The sequence below is a fragment of the Rhinoderma darwinii genome, chromosome 5 (genome assembly GCF_050947455.1).
Source record: "Rhinoderma darwinii isolate aRhiDar2 chromosome 5, aRhiDar2.hap1, whole genome shotgun sequence".
In the NCBI taxonomy this organism is placed as follows: domain Eukaryota; kingdom Metazoa; phylum Chordata; class Amphibia; order Anura; family Rhinodermatidae; genus Rhinoderma; species Rhinoderma darwinii.
Window position 1 is genome coordinate 277,759,367 of NC_134691.1, and position 26,466 is coordinate 277,785,832.

General features: G+C 39.9%; 1 protein-coding gene across 2 annotated transcripts in view; it reads left to right on the forward strand.

The window, feature by feature from the left end:
* NEK10 (NIMA related kinase 10) overlaps positions 1-26,466 on the forward strand; it is a 161,647-nt gene that overhangs the window by 70,507 nt on the left and 64,674 nt on the right. For both annotated transcript variants that reach the window (XM_075827183.1, XM_075827182.1), the window contains 4 exons: positions 3,985-4,030; positions 4,972-5,093; positions 6,708-6,810; positions 17,621-17,696. In XM_075827183.1, coding sequence (XP_075683298.1) covers positions 3,985-4,030; positions 4,972-5,093; positions 6,708-6,810; positions 17,621-17,696 — 347 coding nt within the window. The remainder of the gene's footprint in view (positions 1-3,984; positions 4,031-4,971; positions 5,094-6,707; positions 6,811-17,620; positions 17,697-26,466) is intronic.

Consider the following 26,466-nt stretch of genomic DNA (forward strand, 5'->3'; position numbering starts at 1 on the left):
CTTGGTGACGCATCCTTGGTGACGTGTCCTTGGTGACGCGCCTCTCTTGACATCTGGCCCCACCTCCCTGGATGACGCGGCAGTCCATGTGACCGCTGCAGCCTGTGCTTGGCTTGTGATTGGCTGCAGCTGTCACTTGGACTGAATTGTCATCCCGGGAGGTCAGACTGGAGGAAGAAGCCGGGAGTTATCGGTAAGTCAGAACTTTTTTTTTTTTTTACACGTTCACGTATATTGGGATTGGAAGTCACTGTCCAGGTTGCTGAACCAGTTTAACTCTTTCAGCACCCTGGACAGTGACTGTCTCCTGCCTGGTTCGGTCAAAACAAGTTCGGCCGAACCTGGTGAAGTTCGGTTCGCTCATCTCTAAGACACTCCGTTCGGATGTTTGTAAACAGAAAAGCACGTGGTGCTTTTCTGTTTACATTCAGTTTGACAGCTCTTGCGCGAATCACGCAGTTCGCACGGAAGTGCTTCCGTGCGACCTTCGTGGTTTTCACGCACCCATTGACTTCAATGGGTGCGTGATGCGCAAAAAACGCACGATTATAGAACATGTGAGTTTTACGCAACGCCCTCGCGCTGCGCAAAATTCACGCATTGTCTGCACTGCCCCATAGAGTAATATAGGTGCGTACGACACGCGTGAAAAGCACGCGCGTATATTACGCTCGTGTAAATGAGGCCTTACAGTCACGCATAAAGTATGAAGGGGTATTTCTTTTAAGAGAACGTCACTAAGACAGACATTCGTATAATTTCCTAATAGTCATTCTAGTAGGTGCTATAACACCCACTAAACAGCCCCCAAAAGTGCATAAGAAAGGACTGAAAAGAAAGACACTTCCTGGTTCTATGGAGTCACATGGTGTAACTCAAGGTTCCACTCATCTAGTCAGCCACAGCTCTGAAAAGGATCGTGTTCTTCAGTCTTTGACTCCATTTTCTGAGGTGTTGCGGAGTGTCACATGATCAATTTTAGAAGTGCTGAGAACCAGGAAGTGGAGGTTGGTTAGTGTATACAAGTGGTGGGATAGGCTCTTCAAATGCAGCAACCCATCCTTAAGGCCCCATGCACACGGCTGTGCCTGTAGTCACAGCCTGCGATTTTCGGGCATTTTCGGGCAGTGGTCCCATACAAAGTATAGAAGAACGGCCCGTAAAATACGAAAAATAGGACATGCTCCATAATTCACGGCACGGTTCTACGGCACGGACACCCATCCGTAGTGCTACGGAAAAGTGTCCGCAACCAATAGAACTGAATGGCTCCGTAAAACCGCGGACAGTGGAATGGTCCGCGGTTTTACGGTCGTGTGCATGGGGCCTAACATTTAGTATGATTGCTGTTAAATAGACAATTGTTCAGTCCATAGCTAGCAGCCCTGATTCACCCAGTATTCTCTGCTGAGCATACATATTGTGTGTGTGACTGTAACCTTCATATATTTATGAAAAAACATTGTGTCCAATTTGGTGTAGACAGAAAGGTAAGGACTATTATGGTTTTCGCAAATAAAGCTTATTCTTTGTATAGTGAAACGTTATACAACGTTCAAATATACTTTCTGTATCAATTCCTCACAGTTTTTAAGATCTCTGCTTGCTGTCGTTCAATAGGAGCCTTCATTGTTTACTTCCAGTGGATAAAAATATGGCCTAGTTATGTGATGGGCACACAGGTACAGGACCGGTTATAGTCACAGTACAGTTATTAGAGATGTGTCTTCTAACAAGCCATGCACATGTTTGTCCACCACATGACTAGGACTGATTTTTATGCAGTGGAAGTAAACAATAAATTTTTTTTTATTGGATGACAGCAAGCAGACGGATTGAAAACCATGAGGAATTTATACAAATGTACATTAGAAAATTGTGTAACTTTTCATTACACAATGAATAACCTTTTTTGCTGAAATCATAAGGGCGGGTTCACACATAGCGGAATTTCACTTAAATTCCGCTGCGGACACTCCGCAGCGTTAATCCGCAGCGGAGCCGTTTCTCCATTGACTTTCACTTTAATTTAGCAGTGTTCGTTTACACGATGCGTACAATTCCGCTGCGGAGCATAGGCTGCGGAGCGGAATTTGGTGTCCGCAGCATGCTCTGTCTGTTGCGGAGCAGTGGCGGACTGGTTGCGGACTCATGGCGGAATTTCTCCATTGACTTCAATGGAGAGTCAAAATTCCGCAATGAAGTCCGCAGATCTTATGTGTGCTGCGGAGCGTATTGTTTTTACTACCATGACATTTCTTCATTCTGGCTGGACCTATGTATTTCTAGGTCTACAGCCAGACTGAGGAAGTCAATGGGGCTCCCGTAATGACGGGAGCGTTGCTAGGAGACGTCTGTAAATAGTCACTGTCCAGGGTGCTGAAAGAGTTAAGCGATCGGCAGTAACTGTTTCTGCACCCGGGACAGTGACTACCGATCACAATATACAGCAACCTGTAAAAAAATATAAGTTCATACTTACCGAGAACTCCCTGCGTCTGTCTCCAGTCCGGCCTCCCAGGATGACGTTTCAGTGTAAGTGACGGCTGCAGCCAATCACAGGCCAAGCACAGGCTGCAGCGGTCACATGGACTGGAGCGTCATCCAGGGAGGTCGGGCCGGATGCCGAAAGAGGGACGCGTCACCAAGACAACGGGCGGTAAGTATGAATTTCTTTGACTTTCACTAGGGAAAGTGCTGTCCCTTCTCTCTATCCTGCACTGAATAGGGAGAAGAGAAGCACTTTTCCTGCAGTCCGCAGCGGCCAGTCCGCATCAATTTTCTGCACATTTTGTGCAGATCCGCTGCAGAATCTGCAACGCAGATTCTGTGCGGCATTGATGCGGACAGTTGCGGAGGAATTCCGCCATGTGTGGTCATGCCCTTATACTCCTTTAAAGGCAAATGCACACCTGCCATGGCACACTAGACGACCGCTTACTCCACTTAAAAAGTTTTACAAAATAAAAGTGTTTGTAGTCATATATGGGCCCATGCCAACTATGATCAGAAAGGCAAAAAATATCATAACCACAAAACTCATGTTCCATTCCAGTAATAATAAATGGGTTCATTTTTGGCAGCAATCTTTGGGATATAATACCTCTAGTGTCATGCCTTGACCTTTTTTTATTTTGTGTTCATACTGTAAATCTCTTATGTGGCTTTAAAAGGAATTTTCAGGCCAAACCTTAACCAGCGCATCTTAATCCCTGCTTTGGTAGATGGTGACTTAAATCTATGTACCCATTATTATGAAGACAATATGGTACTCCTAGGACATTGCCATCCAAATATTGAATGGCAGTGATAGTTGCCCAGCAAATAATGTGAATTAAATACATTTATTACTTATACCCTTGCCAAATATTGCTGAATTTATTTTTTTTTTAACAATGGTGCAGTGCCAAGACCAACAGAGAAGGTGCTGCAGCCCTCAGGAATGGTCGCTGTGTTGACTTCTTGGCACTTTTTCAGAGATTTACTCAAAATGTGGTACTTCATTGTAAGCAAACATACACATCAATGCGGGTGTGCTTCGAATGTCGTATCATATTTCTAGAAAGACTATATTCACACGGGACGTGCTTTCTGTAAGATACTGACTGCATATTTGACGTAAATTTCTCCTTGAATTTCTCCCAATGTAATACCAAGGCTGAAATCGGGCACCTTTCCACAGCATAATAGAACATGTTGAATATTTGAAAAAAAGAAATAAAAAATGCAACAAGCACTAAAATCTATACCGTTTTATTCTGGTGTCGTGTGAATTTGGTTTTGAAATTGCATTGCTGTGTAGCTTGATGCACATTTTTGGTGTGGAATCCACATGGAAAACGCATAACAAATCTGCCCCCTGTAAATATAGTCTTACGGATATCTCTGAACAGTGCCGAAGGGGTTAAATCACTTTATAGAGCATTTTATTCACAATTTTATTCACAATTTTATTCACAATTTTCATATTATTGTGTCTTACAGCTTTGCCATCCAAATATTGTGCACTATTATAGGACGTTCTTAGAAAGTAAGTAATTAACTTAAAGGACAAAATTTAAATCCACACACCAATTCAGGTCAAAATTTCCAACCGACCATATTTTGGTAGAACAGTTTTTACTCACAGACATGCCACAATCTTTTCTATCCTTACTCAAGAATGGGAAGACTCTTGGATCTGTTTTATCTTATTGTGTTTATTTGGGCTCATCAGGAGTTTTAATGGTAGGGAAATAAATCTTGATTTCGGGATGAAAGGGAATGTCCTGACAATAGGGTAACTGTCCATCTTTCCCAAACAGTGGCTCAAAACCACATGTGGCCTTGGGCCCCCTTGTATTAATGACACCAAGGATGTTATAACTTTTATTAAAAAACACCAAGGTCAGAACTGTATTCTCGGAAGTTAACACGAGGCAAGAACCATCTGACCTGTACTTGGTTTCAGCAACATTCACTTGAAGTTATTAGAAACTAGTTGTCATTTGCTAATAAATTTTATATTTTTTTGTTTTACATCTTATATATATATTTTTATGTTATAATACTTAATATTACTCAATTCCACCTCGTATAATTGAATCCAATCCATATATAAATAATAAGTCAGTAAGTCATAGGTACAATGTGTACTGAATTCAGAGTTAAGTGGGAATCTAGGGCCCTAAAATAGCTTGAGAGGGTGTACTAAATAAACCCCTTAATGTGTTTTGAGCTTGTGGGGTGGATGGACGGGGGTTGGAACATTGAACATTGATGGTAAGGAAAAGAAAAATAAGAAACTAAAAAAAGAAAATAATACTCAATGGTGTTGAGTAGCTCATGTAAACATTAACAAATTAAAATATTGTTAAAAACGGCTAACCTACCCTTACTGGACAGGTTATAGTTAAGCATAATGGTGTACTATTAATGGTTAATGCATAATGGTTAACATAAGTTATATATCTTCTCACATCTGTGTTTCAGATGACAAACTCTACATTCTTATGGAGCTCATTGAAGGGGCACCACTGGGCGAGCATTTAAAGTCTCTTAAGGAGAAAAAGCAACAGTTTACAGAAGAACGGCTTTGGCACATTTTTATACAGGTACACTTGACATACTAATATCTAAGGGTGCATTCACATATACTAATTGTACTCAGCCAATCCTTTTTTTCTGTGAGCAGGACATAACCGATGGGTAAGTTGTGCACTCTGTGCATTTGTCCGGCGTCCATAGTATGCAACATTTCCCTATCTGGCTCGGGAAGAAATCTGCCATCACTGCTGATGCCACCGATCACAAAACTGGAAACTATGGGATCAGTTTTGTCATCAGTGACCAGAGGGCTAGACAATGTGAATGTAACTTTAGGTCACTGATTTTCAGAAAGTAGTGTATATGATAAACTTCAAATGAGTAGGTCCAGGTAATTTGTTATGTTTTAGTGTCATGGAGCAAGCGGTAGTTGTAGTAGATTTTTTTTGGGATATAGCTAACTTCCTTTCTTTTAACATTGATCATTTAGGTTATATTCCTACAGTAATACCCACATGTATAGATGAGCTAATTTTCTGATATTAATTTCGGGTCCAATGTGATTAAATCGGCTGCCGATTAGATCCAAATAAATTTGCAATGAATCGCAAGTTCCCCCGATTGCCATAAAAATTTGTGTCTGAACCTCTACTCTCTTCTAGGACTGTATCCAACCCCTTACAAGCTCTTTAATGCCTAGAAAGCACTAGCAATGTCATCCACCACAAGATTGGCTGTGCTAGAGGGAGGTGCAGTGCAGTTTGGGAAGGTTGTCTGCAAGTCATTATGGGGAAGCCCATCCGAGATCATATGATCTTTTTTCTAATCTGTAAAGTGGAGGCCAGCACTTGCCGGCGGCCCACATCTTGCCATGATTCGTGCGCCACGAAACTCAAGAGTTTGGGATTTTGATGAGTCCTAATCTTATCGTGTAAAATTGATTTGGTAATTTCTCCCCATATATGTTTGTACAGCACAGGTTTATACTTATCTATGCACAATGGCTATACTTTAGTTTAGTTTAGGCTTCGTTCACATCTGCGTCAGGGCTCAGTTTATGGGTTCTGTCTGATTTTTCCAACAGGGGAACCCATGAACGGAACCCTGACTGAAACAAACAAAAACCATAGGTTTCTGTTTGCATCACCGTTGATGTCAATGGTGATGGATCCGGTGCAAATGGTTTCTGTTTGCCTCTGTTGTACAAAACGGCGGAAACCTTGCACAATGGATTTAAATATTATGTTTAACTTATAAGTTTCTAGGGCTCCCTCTTCATCGCTATTAAGTAATATATCAAATTCTGACCGCCTTAAATGACACATATTAGAATTCTCAATTCATTGAATTCAATGTTTCACTCTGCTGCCGTCAAAAGGCATCAGAGTTTCACTCTGACAGAGCTCAGATCCTTAGAGGTAAAACCAATTGTAAATAAACTCATGTAAGAAAATGTGACTGAGTAGTCAATTTGACCAATTTTTGGGCTACTAATGGAATAACTTTTTTTCTAGTTATTAATCTCTTTCAAAGTCTATACAAATTCTGTGTTCTTGATGATATGCCTCTTATGATATGTTCATGTGTGTACCACAATGCTTTGCATGGAGTGGTTGATTTTTTAGTTGTGCACTCTGTGCATCTGTCTGGCGTCCATTTCTCAATCTCCATTTTTGTTTTAGTTATGTTTAGCACTGAGATATTTACACAAGGAAAAAAGAATTGTTCACAGAGACTTATCACCAAACAACATCATGCTGGGAGAAAAAGATAAAGTAACAGTCAGTAAGTATTCATCAAAATCTGGCTATTTTACATAACAAGTACAATATTAGAGCAGGCTTTAGGCAGAGGCGTAGCTAGGTTCTCCAGCACCCAGGGCAAAGATTCAATTTGGCGCCCCCCCAAACTCTTTCCCGACATCTCCTTCCCCCTCGCCATGATAGTTTTCTCTACCATCAATCTATCAATGACGTGTCATTTCTTTTCCACATTTTTTTTAATGTAACTTGAGCATAAAAACATTTGTACATTTTACAAGCAATATAGTTCTATACACAACACCAGAACCAGGCTCATTACATATATACAGCACCAGAACCAAGGTCAGTACATAAATACAGCCCCAGAACAAAGCTCAGTACATATATATATAGTACCAGAACCAAACTCAGTACATATATACAACACCAGCACAAATACACTCAATTTAGTGCAACCCCTGCCATATAGGTTTGCACTAAATTGTTTCCAGCTCCTAGCATCGCTGGAACAATAGTAAAAATATGCTAGGAGATGCTGTTTCACAAAAAAAAAATCATATCATAATCATACCACCCATCATCTCGCTGCAGATCATACAGTGACTACAGTACTGATTAGAGGTAGAATAAACATTTACATTAAGTGACTCCATCCGGTCCAGACCTCTATGATGACTTCTCCCGGTCACAGCCATTTCTGCAGTTTGCCGCTCAGATGTCTTCAGCTTCTCACTTTTCCAACATTTCTACACCTATAAACAAAGATAAAGTTCTCATTATACCACACACTACGTCCCTAAATATAATAGCGCCATGCACTGCACCTCTAATTATAATATCACCATACACCGTGTCCCATACACACACCGTGCCCCCTGTAGATAGTGCCTGCTATAGAGCCCCCCTGTAGATAGTGCCCCCATATAGCCCACCCCTGTATATATTGTCCCACATATAGCTCCCCTATAGTGTTCCACAGATAGCCCACCCCTGTATATAGCCCCCCTATAGATATAGCCCACCCCTTTATATAGTGCTCCACATATAGCCCACCCCAGTATATAGCCCCCCCCGTAGATAGAGCCCCCGTAGATAAAGCCCCCCGTAGATAAAGCCCCCCCTGTAGATAAAGCCACCCCCCTATAGATAATGCCACACACTTTTTTATTACAATAAAAAAACAAATGATACAAACTCACCTTAATCCCGTTCCCGCGCCGTCCGGCGGCAATGGAGACCTGCTCTCTTCTGCGCAGGTCTCCTGGGGTTGAACGAAGCATCTATGAAAGGCGCTGATTGGCAGGGCAGAATGACTTTCCCTGTCAATCAGCGCCTTTCAACGACGCAAGCGGCGCCGCTTCACTCGTAGAAAGGCGCTGAATGGCGGTGCACGGAACATACCCGGCCATTTATTGCTTCTAATTTCTACCTGTGTTCTATAGACGCAGGTACAATTATAGTGCAGGAGGGGCTGGCGTCCCCTCTAAGTTGCGCCTGGGGCACATGCCCCACCTGCTTCCCCCTAGCTACGCCCATGCTTTAGGGCTACACTATGTAAGCACTTTTTGTAACAAGTGACAAAACCACTAGGCAAGTGACAATTGAAACTCAAGGGAACCTGCAAATGAAAATATTAGTTTCTGAAATAATTTTTTATAAAGGATTTGATAAGTGTTGCAGTCATCGTATATTTATCCTTTGTAGCCTATTTTATGATCTGCCATCATCAACTATTTTATTAAGGATAGTTAAAAGTGTATATCCATCATTACAGGATATGCCATAAATGCCTGGTAGGTGCAGGTCCCACCTCTGGGATACTCGCCTATCAGCAGTTGCTTGATTTGGCTCTTCTCGTTACCCCTATAGACCTCTGTACAAAGAGCATTTTACAAGTGTTGCCACTGATGGCTGCTTTGAATTGGCGGACGAGGGCCGTGGAACCCCTGTTCTTCTAAGGGTATGTTCACACGGCCTATTTTCTGCCGTTTTTCGGGCCGTAAACGCCCGAAAAACCGGAAGCTGAACGCATCCAAACATCTGCCCATTGATTTCAATGGGAAAAACGGCGTTCTGTTCCGAGGGGCGTTTTTTTTACGCAGCAGTTTTGAAAAACGAAAAAGAAGTGCCAGTCACTTCTCGGGATGTTTTTGGAGCAGTTTTTCATTGACTAGAAAAAACAGCTCCAAAAACGGCCGTAATCACGAGTGGCTTAAAAAACGTCTGAAAATCAGGAGCTGTTTTCCCTTGAAAACAGCTCCGTATTTTTAGACGTTTTCGTTTAAGAGTGTGAACATACCCTAATAGGTGAAAGACCCAGGTGGAACCCACTCCTTTTAGGCATTTATGGCATATCCTGTAGGTAACACAGGTGCAAAATACTAATTAGCATCGACTCATATCCTGTGGATAAGCCATAAATGCCCAAGATGGGCACTGCTTACATTTATCTTGCATTGAAGCGGTTTATCAACAGCATGTGTAGGGAATTACTTTCCCTACTAACAAAATAGTGGATCCTTATGTTTTTGAGTTCAAAGTTCAGCCATTTACTGCACATACTTCACCGACCTCTTAATTCAGAATCAAACATTTCTTGATGGAGGAGCTGCTTGCTCCTTCAGTCAGCTGGGTTGGGCCTTGCTACCTACCTCCGCCCCTCTCTTTCTACCAGTCATAGGGGGTAATTTAGCAACCTTTCTGGCGTAGAAGATGGCCCAAAAGTTGCTTTTGCTTTATTTGCGCCACGCTAGCGACTTTTGTGAAAAGGAGTTTGTACTCTGGGAAAGGGAGCGTGGCCACTTCAGTCCGACAAATATACTATAATTTACGCAAGAAAACTGGTGTAAATTATAGTGAAATCCTCGCCAGCTCTTAGTTGCCATAAATTTCACTTTATAAGGCGTAGAAAGGTAGGGGCCAGGGCTGGGCCTCATACCTTGCCCCCCCCCACCCGCATAAGGCAAACCCCCGCACCCCCACCTTAATGGATGGTTACATAAAATAAAAGAATAATGAAATAAAAAAATGATACTCGCCTCATAGCTTTTCTTCTCCCCTCTTGCTTCTTCATCATTCCAGCGCGCCTCATACAACGTAATGACACCAGGCAGACTCAGGACATTGTATTCGACGCAGCACTGATGACGTTGAAATGCAGTGATGCATATAAGGCCCTGACTGCCTGGCGTCAGGACCCTGTACGAGCGGTGCTGGAGTGATGAGGGAGCCGCAGGAGAGGAAAGTGAAGTGAGTATATGTGCTTTTTATTTTATTACCAATGTGTAGGTAATTTTTTACCAACAGCCGCGGTCGTTGCGCCACATATGGCGCCTGGCCCTGCTGAAAGATGTGACCCATTTTGCCTCTTAAAAATTGTGTTGGAGTTTACTACAAGTTTTCATTATTTTCTAAACACCATTCTTAATAAATTCCCCGCATTGTGTGAGTTGCTTTTATTGTCACAACCTAGATCCGATGAACTACAAATCTGTGATGTCGCTGTCTAAAAATTTCTGGATGGGCTGTAGTGAAGTTACTACTATTACAGTGTCTGGAGATCACAGGACTACCATCATTGAATTTCACTTTTACAATGTGTGTAGCAGCATTTAGTGCAAATATAAAACATACCAATTTATTCTACATGTAACTTTTCTAAAATGTTTTAGCTATACTTTTGAACTGTTGGATTGGGACATTTTTATATGTCTAATAAACAGATGGTCCAACAGCTACAAAAAAAATATTCCAAAAGTTCAGGATATTGGGGTTTAGAATTTTAGGAGTATAGGGCTATCTTTGGTGCTGTGGATAATTTGGACTCTACTGGACTCGACTTTGGAATCTAAAACCTGCATGGAAAATTGGAGGGATGAAAATCTGTTGCATGATGTGATAATCCGGCAACCATATGTATTATTACATTTTTGGTTTTGCTGGCCACCATTTAAATTGTTTAAAGAGAACCTTTCACCTGCACATACATGTGCAGCTGAGTACAGCATGTAATAGGCAGGGCTTCACAAAAATGCCTCACTTGAAATAATTTTTCTAACTTCCTCCGTTATTTACGTATTGGTGCCGTTATATTTGGCGCCCGATTTGTAAATAAGCCACTGTCAGTGGGGCGTTTCTATCTAACTAAATGGCAAGGGGGCATGATGTATTCGCTCTGACACTGTCCAATCAGCTACGGACAATGTCAGGGTGGCTTGCGCTTTGTTGCCTCCAGCGATAACACACACAAACTGAGAGAGCGCTCTCTGCAGAACCACCAGTCTGTGTGTGTTCTCGCGGCAGATAACACAGCGCAAGCTGTCCTGACACTGTCCGTAGCTGATTGGACAGTGTCAGAGCGAAGACATCACGCCCCCTTGGCATTTAGTTAGATTGAAACGCCCCATTGACAGTTCAGGGGCTTATTTACATATCGGGCACCAAATATTACTGCACCGATATGTAAATAACGGAGGAAGATAGGACAAAATGTAAAGTGAGACAGGGTTTGTGAAGCCCTGCCCATTACATTCTGCACTCCGCTGCACATGTATGGGGGCGGTGAAAGGTTCTCTTTAATGCAAGAAGAAGTAACTTATCTTTGTTTTTAAAAGCCACACTGTGTGTAATAGACAATATGTGTATTATATATATTTAGTTCTGTGGAAAATTGAGTTGCTATACTTAGAATACGGCAATGCCAACATCTGTCTACTACCATCGACCACTTAGTAGAAAAAAACATTACTCACCAGGGCCCTTATTGATTGTTCCCAGTTGATCCTAGTTTTGAGAAGAAAACACTAGCCAGTGCTTTTGAAAAATCGTATCTTATTTTGACAGTAAATCGTGCTGTGTTCCAGTTGTCTCTAGCAGTATCATCCCATACTAAAAAAAAAATAGTGGTATGAAATATGTTGTGTCAATATTATTATATGCCTTATATGAAAGATCAGACTCCTACTGATCTTCAGAATTAGTGGGTCCTGCTCCTCATTGTCCGTGTACAGGTGGCGGCGCTTGTGCAGTCACACTCCTCCTTTGAAATGGACTTGCATATACAGCCACCTCTCTATTGAAAATCGGGTACATAACCTCCTAATTTTTTAGATCAGTGTGAATCTCCTCTTCTGAAACCTCTCAATCTTACTCTTGTTATAAGCCTAGTTGATGCATCTTAAAAGTCTTATATCTAAAGTAATAGACACCTTTCTCATATCTTGCCACTGCATGGTGCTATTGTTCTACTTATGCAACATTGTCCTTTTTTTGTCTGTATATAGAGAAATCTCAGTATGTTTCAGTAATACAATTATTCATACACACCACTATCAATCTTGCAACATGTTCCTGGATTATTTCCGTGCTCAATTTTTATTATTAGCTCTGTTAGTCTTGTACTTGGTAAAACTACTCAAGATTTGATAACACCTTTTTATATGCATAATAAGGACATGCTGCGCTAATAGAAGGCTGGTTCTTCAAAGAAAGCTAGTATTTATACTACAGCTACATTCCCAATAAAATCTGATTGGGCATCTAAGGGGGACCTGCAATGTAAGGTGGTGAATTGTGCTTGATCTGCAAATTTACCAATCCAGACTTATCCAATGGGAGAATCCATTTGGGTATTATTCTGCTAACAAAAGCAAATCTCAAACATGGCAAATCGATTTGTCCAATACTCTACTTTTCAAAATTAATTGACGAAACCTGAATGGGGTAAAAACATAGACGGTTCTATTTCACTTGAATCTCCTATTTTCATATTTGCCCCTGCTCTAGAGATTTGGACTTCAGACTGCAAATTACCATTTCTAGAGAAAGATATAAAAAAATTGTCAGGGCTTTGGCCACAAGTTTGGAATCCTTGTCTTTACAATATTTGCTAGGTCAAAATCCGAGTTATTTCTCATCTCTCTTTAAATAATCTTTGCAGAATTTTGAGAATATCTTCATTTTATTTTGCTGAATTGCACAGCTTTAGAAAGGTATATGTAAAGCATCATTCACGTAAGTGTATTGAAATAAGGTTGAATTACGTAGATGAATGTGGACACAGTGCAGATTGTCACACATCAACTTTTCAGAGAAAGAGCAATAACAAGAGGATAGAATTTTTTTTTTTCTTTTTGACCTATATGGTGATACTTGTATTTATTAGCTGCTGCAAAGTAGAAACCTCAATCTAAGCCATGTTGTAACAGTTAATCCAGGAGGCAGTTAGCCTTAAGACTGTGTTATTAAAGGAAAGGCAAATTAGGTAGCGGGATCATCATCTCTGGGATATAATGATTGGCACACTAGGTTGGCACACTGGAAAATTTCCACCTCAATACAGTGGATTATGGTTAACAAATGGCTACAACCAGCTTTATTATCTTAATACATGACAAAGCAGTTTTACAGCACAGTGCAAAATAAACCCTAGGCCGTCCAGCTTCTAAGGCTTCGTGCACATCTGTGTCAGGGTTCCTTTCAGGTATTCCGTCTGAGCTTTCTGTCAGGGGAACCTATGAACGGAACCGTGACTGTAACAAACAGAAACCATGGGTTTCTGTTTGCATCACCATTGATTTCAATGGTGACAGATCCGGTGCAAATGGTTTCCGTTTGTCTCCGTTGTTTTGACGGAAGCCATACCGTAGGCGACTGCGCTATTCTTTCCATCAAATTGATGGAACCCTTGCACAACGGAGACAAACGGAAATCATTTGGATCCGTTTGTTTCAGTCAGGGTTCCGTTCATGGGTTCCCCTGACGGAAAGCTCAAACGGAACACCTGAACAGAGCCCTGACGCGGTTGTGCACGAAGCTTAAAGAGGCTCTGTCACCACATTATAAGTGCCCTGTCTCCTACATAAGGAGATGGGCGCTGTAATGTAGGTGACAGTAATGCTTTTTATTTAAAAAAACGATCTTTTTTCACAACGTTAGGAGCGATTTTGGTTTATGCTAATGAGCTTTCTTAATGCCCAAGTGGGCGTACTTTTACTTTCGACCAAGTGGGCGTTGTACAGAGGAGTGCATGACGCTGACCAATCAGCATCATGCACTCCTCTCCATTCATTTACACTGCACTAGCGATATAGATATATCGCTATGTGCAGCCTCATACACAAACCCTAACATTACTACAGTGTCCTGATAATGAATACACATGAAATCCAGCCTGGACGTCATGTGTACTCAGAATCCTGACACTTCTGACTCTTTTTCGTGAGATTCCGGCAAGTGAAACCAAATCTCGTTTAGTTCCGTAGTCTCGCGAGATTTGGTTTCACTTGCCGGAATCTCACAAAAAAGAGTCAGAAGTGTCAGGATTCTGAGTACACATGACGTCCAGGCTGGATGGTCATGTGTATTCATTATCAGGACACTGTAGTAATGTTAGGGTTTGTGTATGTAGCTGCACATAGTGATATAACTATATCGCTAGTGCAGTGTAAATGAATGGAGATTAGTGCATGATGCCGATTGGTCAGCGTCATGCACTCCTCTGTACAACGCCCACTTGGTCGAAAGTAAAAGTATGCCCACTTGGGCATTAAGAAATCTCATTAGCATAAACCAAAATCGCTCCTAACGTTGTGAAAATAGATCGTTTTTTTTAAATAAAAAGCATTACTGTCACCTACATTACAGCGCCCATCTCCTTATGTAGGAGATAGGGCACTTATAATGTGGTGACAGAGTCTCTTTAACTGAACACATAGCTTTCCTAGCTATCAGGCTGTAAGCCCAGAAAACAAACCTTTGTTCTTACCAGAATTCATGACTCAGGCTGGCAATGCTGGTCTTCTCCAAGCTGAGAGCCCTGTGTAAGTAGCTCACACCTTTGTTGAGTAGACTTAGCTGGCAGTGAATATAAGGGAATAACCTGGATTTTTAACAGCAACCACCTCCTCCAAACATGTTCTGTAGCTGTAAATAAAATTTGGACAAGAGAAGGAATTTTGGACCATTCCTCCCTGCAACTGTGTTTAAGTTCATTAATATTCTCTACTCATAATCAACCTGTTGGGATAGGAGTGAATGGGGAAGGGGGAACGTGTAGCTTAGCTGGGTCCTGGTACATAAAATATAATTCCGGACAGTGGTTAGTCAAACCTGCCCAGTGGAATATACTGTGCATTATGCTATACACTTGAGTATACTAACTTTCACACTAAACACTATCCTTCAGAATTTAGACTTGGCATGTCTAAACAGACACACACTGCACAATCTTCATGAATAATCTGTGTCTCTCCCTGAAGGAGTAGAGGGGTATACAGTATCTTCTCCGCTTTGCCAGACATTTACGATGCTTTAAACTAACATGGTGGAGCCTCTAATATGACTGTACCCAGGAATGTTTTAAAAAATAAAATTTGTAACAAATCATATATTAACTAATTCAAGTAAAACATTTTTTTAAAATGAATAAGAATAAATTATAGTAATGTTCTTTAGAATGTAAGTTTAAAGGGGTTATCCTGCATTTTAAAATTGATGGTCTATCCTTAGGATAGTCCATCAGTATTAGATGGTGGAGGTCCAACTCTTGACACCACACAGCTGTTTAAACAATGAATAGTCAATGAAGAGTCTCCGGTACTCATATGAGCGATGCTACCCCTTCAAACAGATGATGTGCAGAGAGTCGGACACCCACCGATCTCCTACGGATAGGCTATCAATTTTAAAATCCCGGATAATCCCTTTAAGGCTGTCATAAGGACAAACACTGGAGTTATCTTTGAAGTCTGTACTGGAAAACCGAAGAATACAGAAATAGGAGGAAACAGATTGATTGTTTAGAAACAATAAAGAGCAGAAACACCCATCCATGGTTTTAGCATTTTTTCTATAGGCTATTCTGCAGGTCAAGGAAAAATAGTCGGTTTTGGAGACAGGAAATGTAAATGTTAAATACATCATAGAATAGAAATTATTCTAAGATAAACACATGACTTTCATGGCTACCTATTAGAGCAGTATTTCTGCCAACTGCCTAATCTCTTATGTTCTATTTGTTGCACATCAAAAAAGACTTGGAAATGATGTCCTAGCATCACTTTAACAGCTCAATAAATGTCCCGGTGGCCAAAGTGGTACTTCATTGCCTGCCTTTAAAAAGTTTGTACGAGATTAAGAAAACGTGGCTGTCTTATTCCAAAAATAGTGCCACTCTGGTGCATATGCTGTCTCTGGTAGTGGAGCACAATCCCATTTATTTGAGCTGAGCTGAAATACCAGACATAGCCAATGAAAAAAAGTTGTTTTATTTCTAGAAGAAAGCAGCCATCTTTTTCTAAGCACATATAATTCCCTTTAAGGGCAAAGCCACACGTGGCGGAATTGCTCTTGAATTCCGCTGCAGACACTCCGCAGCGTTAATCCGCAGCGGAGCCGTTTCTCCATTGACTTCCACTTCTATTTAGTAGGGTTCGTTTAGACGAAGCGGAAAATTCCGCTGCGGAGCATAGGCTGCGGTGCGGAATTTGGTGTCCGCAGCATGCAATGGATGTTGCAGAGTTGTGGCGGACTGGTTGCGGACTCATGGCGGAATTTCTCCATTGACTTCAATGGAGATTCTAATTTCCGCAATGAAGTCCGCAGCTGTCATGCACATGTTATGTGTGCTGCGGATGCGTCTTGCTTTTTGACATGACATTTCTTCATTCTGGCTGGACCTATGTATTTTTAGGTCTACAGCCAGACTGAGGAAGTCAATGGGGCTCCCGTAATTACGGGAGCGTTGCTAGGAGACGTCAGTAAATAGTCACTGTCCAGGGTGCTGAAAGAGTTAAGCGATCGGCAGTAACTGTTTCTGCACCCTGGACAGTGACTACCGATCCCAATATACAGCAACCTGTAAAAAAAATAGAAGTTCATACTTACCGAGAACTCCCTCCTTCTGTCTCCAGTCCGGCTTCCCAGGATGACGTTTCAGTCTAAGTGATGGCTGCAGCCAATCACAGGCTGCAGCGGTCACATGGACTGCCGCGTCATCCAGGGAGGTCGGGCTGGATGCCGAAAGAGGGACGCGTCACCAAGACAACGGCCGGTAAGTATGAAATTCGTTTACTTTCACTAGGGAAAGTGCTGTCCCTTCTCTCTATCCTGCACTGATAGAGAGAAGGGAAGCACTTTTACCGCAGTCCGCAGCAGCTAGTCCGCATCAATTTACTGCACATTTTGGGCAGATCTGCCGCAGAATCTGCAACACAGATTCTGTGCGGCATTGATGCGGACAGTTGCGGAGGAAATCCGCCACGTGTGGGCATGCCCTAAGGCTTATATACAGCAATAAAGAATGTTTATTTAAATACCAGACAGATTGTTCTATTAGGAACCCAAGACTGTTCTGCAAGGTTGGGTTTTAGGCCAGTCTAATTATGTTCTTCCTAACAGATAAATCCATGGTTTGTTTTTAATTGCTAGTTTCTATTTGTGAGATATGCTTTCCTTATTTCTCATCTCATGCGTTCCTTATTTCTATAAAATGTTAGCTAAGTTTTATATTTTCTGTATTCCAAATAATCTGAAAACAACTAATTATAGCAAACTATCAAAATATATATAACTGAACAAGCTGTTGCAGAAAGCTGCAGTTTTGATTGGGATTTCTTGTCTCTTATTAATGTGGGAAATGCTTATTAAAATGCATGGCAACTGGTGTATTAGTAGGTGTAAAAAATACACAGATGGCTCTTTACTAAAACATGCAAATGGAACAGACAAGGTTCTGCAGCTACTGGCTGGAAATTGATTGTTTTACTGTAAAAATAGATGCTTACCTTTTTGGAGGGTACATAGTAATATTAAGTACATTTGTCATTTTGTAGCTGACTTTGGCCTTGCCAAACAGAAGCAAGAAAACAGCAAACTAACGTCTATAGTTGGAACTATTCTGTACTCCTGGTAAGATCACAATTCTTCATCAATGTTACAGTGATAAACATGCAATTGTGCATGACTGTGTCTTAGAATGTGATTTAATGGTCACTTCATTGATAATTCCACATATAGACTTGTGTTAGGGAGATATACTCTCTGTTCCGTAATTGCATTTATTGTAGCATGTAATACTTTATTTAATATATTCTTTAAAGATAATCCGTCTTGGTTAGTGAATGAATAATGTCTCACATTAAAAGAAGAGCTCCTACTCCCATCAAACTAAACCAGAGATTTTGATCTACTGACCTTTACCTGCACATCTCATATCGGTTTTATAAGGTGTCATTCCAGCTAGTGCGGCTGGATAGATACCGGACTGGGGCAACAAAATGAATCTTTGGTCAATGTAAGGGAAAGCCTAACTACAACTTTTAAATAGGGTTGATTTTCTTTGAGGTATGCAAATGACAGAGGTCAAGAGGTTTGAATCCCTGGACCATGGCCGGTGTGAACAATAGGAGTGAGGGTTATCCTGCCATGATTGATTCTCTTTAAATAATCAAGATCATTGATGGAAAAAAGCATGAGAAACTTTGCAGCAAAAAATTATCAACCAAGATACATTGTTAACATAATAATTGCAGGCAATAAATACTATAAATAAATAAAACATTCCTCCTAGAGTAGAATGGGGTATTGGGGATACACTTAGGGGGTAGTTTAGAGTTAACTAAAGGACATTTTTTGCAAAGATACAGATATTGCTGATAGAAGGTATAAGACGTGAAAGCATTCAGTAAATGACAGTTTCCTACAAAACATAATGGGTAAACGGCATGATCTTACAAACTGTTAACATGGGGTTATTGAGGCAGTATGCAAACATAAACAAAACCCATATTTTTGTGAACTGTTCCAGAGCAACAGAAGTTAAAGTTTTCAGAGGGTGCACTATGTGACAAAAAAACAAGGACTGACACAATCCTTCTAGTGGTAAACAGCTACTGGATGCTGGAGCTGAGCAGCAGGTTGTAGACTTGTACAAGCAAACAGACATCATATAACAGATCATCTAACTCAGATGTCAGACTCTCAATATACAGAACAATGCATATGGGGTGGGTCAAAAGGTGGCCCAACAAAGGACTAAGTAGGTGCTCATAATAAACTGCTTACAAACTGTATACATTCATATATAAATTTATATTCATGTGTTTTTTTCTTTTTTTAAATTTAACCCTGTATGCCCGTCCACTGTCTTTTGATGGTGAGCAGTGTAGATCCCAAGTCTACAGCAACTACCCCCTTTGATCGCATCACCAATTTTCCCGGTGACGTGATCAGAGACTGGGAAACCCCTCTGCAGTCAGCCCTGGGGACCTAGAAAGGATCACAGGGCTATCTGGTCAGTAAGCCTGCTGTTACGGCACACTAAGTGTTGTGCTAACAGCAGCCTCTGTCAAAGTGACACAGAAGATAATGTATTAGCATATAATGCAAGTATAAAAAAAAGTTGTAAAACAGAAATCTCTTTATGGGATTTAAAAAACCCCCATTAATTAATTAAAAAAAAGTCCACCAAAAAAAAAAATATATATAAAAGTCATTATTTAGTTTGAAATTTATTTTATTGTGAATACCCTACAAAAAACATGCACATATTAGATATCTGCATGACCATAATAAACTGACGTATTAATTAGTTTACCAGGTTATTTAGTATAAAACACGAACAATATAAAAAATGACAAACATCACTTTTTTTTTTATTTGCACCAAAAAACTGTAATTTATATGTATCACTAAACTGTGCAGAAAAAAAATTCAATTTTTCCCACATAAAAGAAAGCCTTATGCAGCCAATAAAAATAATAAAAAAGTTTTGACTGCTGAAATACGGAAAGGCAAAAACAAAACATTTTTGCTGGTTATTAAAGCCCTCAGGCCTTGTCATTAAAGGGTTAATTTGCAGATATATTACTTCAGCTGTATTAAAGTAATTTATCCTTTGATTTATTCTATTACAACCTATCGCTCAAAAAGAGATAAAAACAAAACACAAAAAAACAGAAAGTAATAAAAGTCAACTAATGTTGACCTCCAATAACACTTCTTTGAAGCTGCGCCGTACTTCTAACATGGAAAATATATTATCACATTTAATAGCAATAATCGAACATCAAAGATTAAAGGCACAAAATGGAAAATGAAATAAGCAAAATCTTTGTTCAAATCTATCAAATTGCCTCATGGCATTATAATGCCTCTGTTTTCTTAATAAAGCTCATTAACCAACTGCGGACCTTCAAACGTCTTTAGACAACGGGCAGATCTGCATATCACTCTGCTGAGATATTTAAAAATGTATGGAGAGATGAGCCTAGTCCATAGAGGTGGCAGAGAAGGCTTATTATCGTCTCTGTCTTCCTAATTGCAATATACAATATGAAATATACAGTACTCAATGTGCATACAATTCAGTTCCGAAAGCCACAATGATCACCGGGTGCTGGGTAGATGCAAGAGATGTTGGGTCTTAGCAGACCCAGATCTGCTCTACAGTGCATGTCAGGAGGCTGTATTTTTCCATGTAACTTGGTCTAACATGTCAGTTACAGTTACAGGGAAAATCACCAATAAAAGAAAAATATGAATTGTTAAAATATCTTATTGGGGACCCAATGTGCATAAAAGAGACTGAGGCAAGTGATTGGCTGCAGCAGTCATGTGTGGTATAAGGGCATGTCAGGTAACCAATGAACGGCGGGAACCAATGGAGCGGCCACATAAGAGCAGCAGCGGGTTTATCATGGGAGTTTTCTTTATTTCATGCCATTTGCTCATGTGAATTTTCTGGGAATCTCAGAAAACCCCTTTAACAGAGAAAAATGGCCTAGTCTTGAACTGTTTTAAAAGAAAAGTAGTCTCGTTTTCATTGTATGAAGAACATTTCTCACTGAATTTTAAAGCTATAGGGGACAGTGGCTCATAATTTTAAGTTACGTAATTAATATTTACTGTACTGTACATAGGAATCTAAGAGTACTGTGAAGTTTTTATTTTTCACTGGATGTAGGCTTTATACACAGGGGGTCTAAATTATACATATGTGATATCTGTACATTATCCTTTCAGTTCCTCATTATGTGAAGACTATTGATGTTATCTATTTCACATGATTTATATTGAAAGTACTCATTAACCACTTCTTGTCATAGTGCTGCTTTTCCCCGTCCTATGTAAATTGCCTACACAAGTGTCCTATGTGTACTTTCCATTAGGACGTGAACCAGTGTCTGCTGGTGCCCCCATGCGAAGCGGTTCTGGGACTCCCCCTCCCTCACCTTTCCACCGCAAGTACAGACACAGCGGTGGGGAGTGAGCGAGGTGTGCCTAACCGATCGGCTCAGTTCACCCCTTAGATCATGCTGTCATTAGCAACCGTGACATCTAAAGAGATGCACCCCAAATGCACCCCAAAATGGTACAAAAAAAACCTCTTCCTGCAAAAAATAAGTCCTTATACGGCTACGTCAACAGAAACATTTAAAAGTTATGGGTCTCAGAAAGTGGCACCCAAAAAATTTGTTTCTTCCATAAAACATTCTTTTATTCAGCAAAGTAGTAAAACTGGAAAAACTATTTAAATTTGGTATCACCATAATCGTATGGAGTCATAGAAAAAAGTCAACATGTTATTTATACCGCATGGACCATGGCGTAATAAAGAAACTGGAAAAAAAGGTGGAATTGCTGTTTTTTCCCCATTATTCTCCCCAAAAAAAGACTAGTAAAAGTTAATAAATAAATTATATGTACCTTAAAATGGTGCAAAAAAACTACCACTTGTACCACAAAATACAAGCCCTCATACAGTATTGTCGACAGAAAATAAAAAAGTTATAGCTTTTGGAATGCATCGATTAAAAAATTTAAAGAAATCTCTGGGCTTTGAAAGCACAAAATTAAAAGAATAAACTTAGTGAAGTAACCTACTTTTTCTGACATATGACAAAGGGACTTAATAAACATCAAAGGGAATCCCTGTGGCATGCACCTTCCCCTCAGGACTTAATATATGCATAAGACAGTGTATAATTTGTTCCGTTAACCCTTAAGGGAACAGGTTAATTTTAGCCTTGAGGACCAGAATATTGTCATTACTGTTGATCGCGGTATTCAATGGGTTAACGGCGGAGATCATATGTTTCTCTTATCTCCGCCATTAGAGCAGAGCTGCGGCTGTATATTACAGCTTGCTGTGCCCGCACGATCAACAGAACTATGCTCTCGACAAGCATACCTGTCCTTAGTTGGCAACTGGTTAAAGTTTACCTAACCTTTCAGGTGACTTTTTAGAATAAGTTGTCATATGTGTGTGCATGAGGAATAACACTATTTCTGGCCATTACATGACGTGTAGCCTGAATCTTTGAGTAGTTTTTCTCTATGCAGGCTCTTGGTTTTTTGCCCAATATCTTTGTAGCACACTCTCAGAAGCAGCAGCAGCAGCAGCAGCATGGAGGACATTATAAAGCAGTAATGAGCAGTGTAGCTGTGAATCCAGCTCTGGGGGGAGATATAACACTTACTGTTATCACTCTGCTTCTGCTCCCTCCTCCACCTCCCCTCTCCAGAGACTTCTATAGGCAATCTGTAACCTTTTCCCTCAATGAGCAGAGAGTCGGTCTTGTCTCTCAAGATGACTTTTAGCAGTGAATTGAGAGTGAATGATTAGTGCAGGGGGAAGGGGTAGAAGTGCCTGATAAGGGGAGAGAGAGGCATTTTTTGTTGAAAGGTTAGTGACTAAGTCACAAAATATATATCATTTTACATAAAAATAAGTCTTGTGGGCAAAGAAAATCCACTTTCCATTACAATTTTGATTATCAGCTTCAGATGAACTACTTGAAAATGAACAGTTTAAATTAGAGCTTTTGCAGAATATCTAAGACATTGTCCTTCACTTCTGATAGTAATTGCCCTTGAATTAGGTTTCTTTTTATAATTTTGAAGAACCAAGTCTATTGTCCTGCTATTAACAGAAGAGTTTCATGAATATTTTTAAACCCTAAATACTTATCAAATATATTATTTTCAAGTTCTATTCTGATATATACTGGTCATCTAGGTTTATCAGATTATTCAGTCCAAAATGAAAAGAACAAGTTCTGTTAAAAGGCTTAAAAAAAAAAAGCATTTGTGTATTCATGCTATTTTTATAGGTTATTTGCAAAGTATACTTTAAAAAGTACTCTGGAATTTTTTTTAAATATTTTTTTTAAACAAATTCTGCATTTTTACCTGTGGCCTAGGATAATCATTGAAATATTACTGCCCAATACCTCATTAATTAAAATTTTATCGGGACCTAATCTTTCCAATGCGGGCACCATATTTACAGTTTCTTGTTCCCCTGTGCTGTGTGGCGGAGAAAAGCTTCACAGCAGAGTGATTCATCCTGGCACCATGCTAATGCACCTACATTTTAGCTTGTATGACACAGGAAGCAAGGGCACACAGGGAGGAGGTGACCTCTGCTTCGAGCACACAGCGTCATTGCAAACCGGGTGTCCCCATTTCATCCCGTGACCTAATGGCAAAAAAAAACCAAGCACAATGGGTATGAACCTAAGATATTAATGGCGATATATTACATCTATGGTAAGTACTTCTATGGCATTGAAAAAAACTCATGCTTCTTTAAAAGAAAATATTACAAATTAATCTTTATCCGTTTAAGGACATTTTTTGATTTTTGATTTTAGTTTTTTCACTTCCCGCATTCCAAGAGCCATAACGTTTTTATTTTTCCGTCAGTAGAGTAGTGTGAGTGCTTATATTTTGCGGGGGAGTTGTAGTTTCTATTTGTAGCATTTAAAGTACCATATAATGTACTGGGAAGCTGAATTTTTTTTATTTGCGGCTGAAATTGGGAAAAACTGTGATTCCTCCATTATTTTTTGAGTTCCGTTTTTACGTCTTTCACCGTGTTGTAAAAACAACAACTTAACTTTATTCTGTGGCTCAATACAATTACGGTGATATCAAATTTATATAGATTTTGTTATAATTTACTACTTTAAAAAAAGCAAAAACGTTTTGTTAAAAAAATATTTTTTGTTTCACCACATTTTGAGAGCCATAACTTTTTTATTTTTCCGTGCATTGCCGTGTGAGGGTTTATTTTTTTGTGGGACGAGCTGTAGTTTTTATTGGTACCATTCGTTGGTACATACGACTTTTTGATTACTTTTTATTAAAAAAAATTTGGGAGCTAAGTTGATCAAAAAACATCGATTTTGGCAGTTTACATTTTTTACAGCGTTCACCGTGCGCGTTAACGCTATATTGTAATAGTTCAGACTTTTACGAACGCAGCAATACCAATTTTACTTACTTTTTTATTTTTTACATTACTTTAGAGGAAAAAGTGTTTTTTTTAACTTTTAATTTTAACGTTTTTTTTTCACTACTAAAAGCTTTAATCCATGTCTTTTTAGACATTTTATTAGTCCCACTAGGAGACCTGAACCAGCGATCGTTATATCGCAGGTACAATATACTACAATACTAATGTAGATTCATTTTTAAAGGCATCTGTTAAGTCCTGCCACAGGCAGGGTTTAACAGAGGCAGAGTGAAGGCAGTCCTGGGGCCTTTAGTAGGCCCCTAAGCTGCCATGACAACCATCGTTACCCCCAGTCTCGTTGCAGGGGGGGCGATGAGCTGTCGGAGGGGGCCACCCCCCTCTCTTCAACGCCTCAGATGCTGCAGTCGCGATTTAAAAAGAAGTAAAACACAAAAGAATATATAAATTTGGTGTTGCTTTAGTTGGATCGACCGTGAGAAAAAAGTTATCATGGTATTCATACCGCAAAGTGAATGCTATAAAAACAAAATCCAATGGCAATTTTTTTTAAATAAAAGGTATACAGAACACTATATGTACCCCAAAGTGGTACCATTAATAAATATGATTAGTTACGCAAAAAACAAGCGTTTATACAGCCACATAGATGGAAATATAAGCATTTTTTAGGAATGCTTACATGAAAAAAGCGATGAAAAACAAAAAACTTGTGTCCAAAAAGCTGTGCCCATAGGGGGTTAAACACCCACAGTTTTATCACAAAATCTAGCATTGTCTAGTGGGGAACCCCTTTAAATTAAAACATGGAATAGAAAATTGATTTAAAAAGAGTTTATACACAGAAGACTAGTGAAGTGAAAATAGTAGACCTTTTTGCCGAATTGAAGTCGATTATTTTAGAATCTGTTTTCTTCTGTATTGCTGGGGAAGGCCTCACCTCCAGGCTAACCTGAGGCCTCTTTGTTAATAGTGGCAGTCAGCAAGACCTCCCTTTTTTTCCTCCCCTGCCCCCATTATATTTGTGTATCAAAAACCTTTCCATTACATCACGACAGTATAAAAGTGCAAGTTGAACTCTAAACAAGTTGGGGCCAATAGCTATAAAATAAAGAAATCTACCACGTCGTGGTATATCTTAATTACTTATTTTGGCTCCTTCGTTCATTTTTACTCATGGGTGTATTTGCTACTAGTATACAGAATTCTGTGTTTAACTAGTGGATTCTGACTACAATCAGTCTCCTCTGTAGTCAGGTTCTATCAGTAGACACTAACCTTTGCATCCCGACACACAGACTGTTCTCTCATGTTACACAACAGGCTACAGTAACTGAGAAGAACCATCGCAGTAGCAGCAGGGAGAAAGAAAGGAATGAATGAGTTTTTACAGAGATGGTAAAAAGGGTTAGGAAAAAGTGGGATCCTCAGTGTAGCAGAGAACAATCTCACACATGATTGGTAATACACCTATCAATTTCCAGTAATTGAACATTCATAATAAACAAAGTTTTTATTCACCAAGGTTTTATACACCAGTAAATGCCCATAGTGTATGCACAAGTCATGCTGCAAACCGCAATACAACATTTTTAGTCAAACCATGTGTACTTTTAAAGCTTTTATTGAAGTAGTCATGGAATTATAATTTGACATGTTGAGTGAAGCATCTGGCAACCATTTACAAGCTGAAAATTATTTATTAAATGTATTACAACAGTTGGCAGTGCCGCTCGACATATTTAATTAATAATTTTCAGCTTACAGAGAGTTGCCAGATGCTTCTTCAAACCTGTAAATTTATAGGAACCTCATTGCTTTCCCAAGTAATCCTCTAAAAAGATTTAACATTGTAATTTACATACTTAATGACAGGACAATGTTCTCCAAGTACTTCCTAACCTGACCTGATCTGACCATAGTGTTCATCATAAAGCATTTATTCTTGCCTATTAGATGTCTTCGAGAATTTTGTTGTGATATACAGTACATTTACCTTGGCAACACAATGGCAGGATGAGTAAGTGACAACTTACGCCCTTTATGGCTCCAAGGAGGTAACAGTTTAACTACATTACAAATAAGATCATGCCCCCCAATGAGAGTCAGCCATAGTGCTCTACAACACAAGTGCCATCCAATGAGCCCTTATAAGGTGCCAGCCACAGAAATCCCAATGATTGCCTGCCAAAGAGCCCTCCCATTAATGTCAGACACAGAGCCACCTATGAGTGCTTGCCTCAGAGCCCCCATAATATCCCTTCCACAGAGCCTCTCTCTCTTGGATGAAATCCATGCCTCAGAGACCCCCATCATATCCATGGCACAGTATTTACTTACCTGCCCAACTCCCTCACTGCTCACCTTTAGTTAAAGTTACATGGGAACAGCCAGAGACCATCTTCCATCTCAAGTGCGAAA